This window comes from Helianthus annuus, chromosome 7 (genome assembly GCF_002127325.2).
Source record: "Helianthus annuus cultivar XRQ/B chromosome 7, HanXRQr2.0-SUNRISE, whole genome shotgun sequence".
In the NCBI taxonomy this organism is placed as follows: Eukaryota; Viridiplantae; Streptophyta; class Magnoliopsida; order Asterales; family Asteraceae; genus Helianthus; species Helianthus annuus.
The window spans coordinates 71,813,356-71,816,425 of NC_035439.2; the positions used below are offsets into that span (position 1 = coordinate 71,813,356).

The 3,070-nt window shown below is 36.3% G+C and overlaps 1 protein-coding gene across 1 annotated transcript; it reads right to left on the reverse strand.

Moving 5' to 3' along the window:
* Positions 1-493: 493 nt before the first annotated feature.
* On the reverse strand, positions 494-2,620 carry LOC110909943 (glycine cleavage system H protein 2, mitochondrial). The gene is made up of 3 exons (XM_022154666.2): positions 2,411-2,620; positions 961-1,220; positions 494-829 (listed from the first exon to the last, which is right to left on the reverse strand). The coding sequence occupies exons 1-3, from the start codon at positions 2,493-2,495 to the stop codon at positions 704-706; spliced, it is 471 nt and encodes a 156-aa protein (XP_022010358.1). The 5' UTR covers positions 2,496-2,620; the 3' UTR covers positions 494-703.
* Between the last annotated feature and the right edge of the window lie 450 nt (positions 2,621-3,070).

A 3,070-nucleotide genomic window follows, 5' to 3' on the forward strand; every position in this document is an offset into this window, starting at 1 on the left:
TCATGGTAGTTTATTATTACAATGGTTTCAAAAGTAGATTTTTGCACTCAACATGCTTTTGCATATGGTTAGAAACTATATACAAGTCTAGTGATGTAATAAGGTAGGTGTCTTCACTTTTAACGTTAGGGTTGGTGTTTTTCACAAGAATAACATGGATCATGTTCAGGTTCAACATTTTAACCAGAATCTGTCAACGAAACACAATTTGCACCCTTACTAATTTCGGGTGTACGTGTTACCTTCTAAGAACCTTTTGCGAAGTTAAAATATCAATCTGTCTATGATACTTGGCTCAATGAATGGTGACGAGGGGGATTATACACCTTTTGTTTGTTGAAACTGTTGCGAGTGATGGGATTGATCAATGGTACGATAATGAAATTAGATGATATTAAAATGCACATTCACCACATCTCTTAACTTTTACAAGCGTATATAACATGCTAGCTATAAGTATTTCGACGAGGTTAGCTCATTCAAGACAAAGGGCTGAAACTAAGGTCCCTAAAATCTTGATTAAATTGCATATAAAAAGTATTTCAAAGAAACCCCCAAATAACAATCTTGAAACCAAGCCATGGATTATTGTTTTTCACTGTCTACATGATTCAAACATCAACAGCCAAAGCCGAAAAAAAGAGACGCCATCAAGCACACTTACAAGCAAATGAAACCTCTTCCAAGTGACATCACGGTTAACTCAGTGGTCATCTTCTTCTTCACAGAACTTAGAATACTGTTCACTGTCCATTAGAGATTTGACTTCATCCACATTGCTCATCTCCACCTTTATAATCCATCCATTCTCATACGGGCTTCCATTTACCTAAAATCAATAAATACTAAACCATAAACGCCACCTTTATTTATGTTTAAACACCATCAACGTTCGTTCAAACACTTGTATAAAACCGCGTAATTAGATCTATAAAACTGCAAAATAAATGAGCAACTTACCAAGCCTGGTGAGGTGTTGAGTTCTTCATTGACTTGGACCACTTTGCCAGAAACAGGGGAGTTAATATCACTGGTAGCCTTAACGCTTTCAACTGCACCAAAACCGTTGCCTTGGGTTACTTCTGTCCCAACTTCTGGTAACTCAACATACACCACATCACCCAAGTGATCCTGGGCATGGTCTGTAATCCCGATGGTTGCTGAGTTACCTTCGATTTTTGCCCATTCATGTGAGTCAGCATACTTTAGATCCTTCACAACTGAAAGCAGCAAATATGCATAATTATGAGTTAAGAAACTAATTAAATGCAAGCCACTGTAACCTTAAAAGGTTTTAACATGTATTATATATGTTTTTGCACATTGAAATCAGATATAACCAGTACAAAAGTTGTGCCAAAAATGTTCAGAAAAGTTACATGACTGACGACTGACAGTTAAGTGCGATTAAGCATAAGAAGACACTTGATTAGTAATGCAACTGCAAATATTCGTACATTTTTCCTTACCCAACATAGCCATGCCTATCATAGTAATGCAACTGCAAATATTCATACATTTTTGAGGGTTGGCCCTAAGAATTCGTGTACCCTGTTCGAGCTCGAAAAACATGTGCCCTTACGCCTTAACGAAATTGGGTATTGCGCTAACTAAAGTTCTAAACCTAATGCCAAAGGGGTTAATAACTAATCTAAACCATAAGAATAGTTTTGTAAGGGGGCCTATGTTGGTGTTTGCATGTGTGTACCCGATTAAAACATATTTTATATATACATATCGGTTTTTTTCTTAAAAAAACGTGCCCTTCAAAATATCGGGCCCTGGCCGGTGGTCCTCCCCGCCCACCCCCAGGGCCGGCCATGCATTTTTCATTTCAGAAAACAAAAATGTGCGCCTGAGGTGCTCAGTGAGAGGCACACTGTACAAAAAGCCGCATCAGCGCACAAAAAAAGCGGCTTGAGGCACATGGGGAGTTTTTGTGCACTTAGGTCATGTATATCATATATAGAGCTTACTTATAGATAAACTTTAGGTAGATGATGCTAAAAACCTATATGAAAAACCAAAAAGTTGAAAAAAATACATCGCTCCGACCCTGTGGCGTCACGCTTTTTAAAACCTAGATTCACATTATGTCTAAAATCAGAGTGCTAACACACACACACACACAAGTACAACCAACAACCAACGTACAATCATCCAGAACCTATATCGAGTCACATGATCGAACATACATGTTTGATAATAGGTCTAACTAATCAAACAGATTAACAAAATATTCAAACTGTTAAATATTTCTTCTACACAGATCAAATACTCAAAATCCCAAGTAAGAGTATCAAATGCTCGACGTATGGAAACCCTAGATAGATCAAACACACATAAATTTAGGGGAGAAGACAAAAGCAATGAAATGAAATTAAGAGAGAAAGGTGATGGAATGAATTACGAGTTGCAAAAGGTCTGTTGAAAGTGGAGATCCTGAGGTATGAAGCAGCTTTGGAAGCCCATAACCTTGATGATGCCATAGCCATTGCTTTGCTGCTATTCTTGGTGGTTAATAGATTCACCAACCAGACCCCTCCCTTGCCTGCCTGCCCTGCTACTCTAGCAATTAACACTAATAATATTTCCACTAATGTGTGTCTGCTCTATAGTGGGTTGCTAGGTCACCTCATTTTAGGTAAGATCTAAAACACCATTAACATTTTTTTTCTTTTTTTTTCTTTTTTTATATTATACTAAGTTGGTTAAATAAAGAGTTAATTATACCGTTAGTCCCTGTGATTTATAGAAAGTAACAATCTCATGTACTAATCGTTTAAAGTAACAATCTAAAGTTTAACTTTTGATTTTGTATACCGTCGGTCACTGTGGTTTATAGAAAGTAACAAACTCAGGTACTAATAGTTCAAAGTAATAATCTAAAGTTTAACTTTTGATTTTGTAACATCATATGGCCTTAAGGCTAATGACCGTTAAAAATTAACTAAGAACTTAGTACCTAACTTTAAACTTGGGAGAAAACACAGGGACTAACCACAAAATTAACTCTTGTAATATATAAAACATAATTTTTCTTTTTTTTTCTTATTATTTAATTAAACCT

Bases quoted from the DNA above. Each gene is read 5' to 3' on its own strand.
- LOC110909943 (XM_022154666.2), bottom strand. From the start codon at position 2,495: ATGGCTATGGCATCATCAAGGTTATGGGCTTCCAAAGCTGCTTCATAC. The intron at 1,221-2,410 runs GTAATTCATTCC...TGCTGCTTTCAG, and splicing joins CAACAGACCTTTTGCAACTC to TTGTGAAGGATCTAAAGTAT. The intron at 830-960 runs GTAAGTTGCTCA...TATTGATTTTAG, and splicing joins TCAACACCTCACCAGGCTTG to GTAAATGGAAGCCCGTATGA.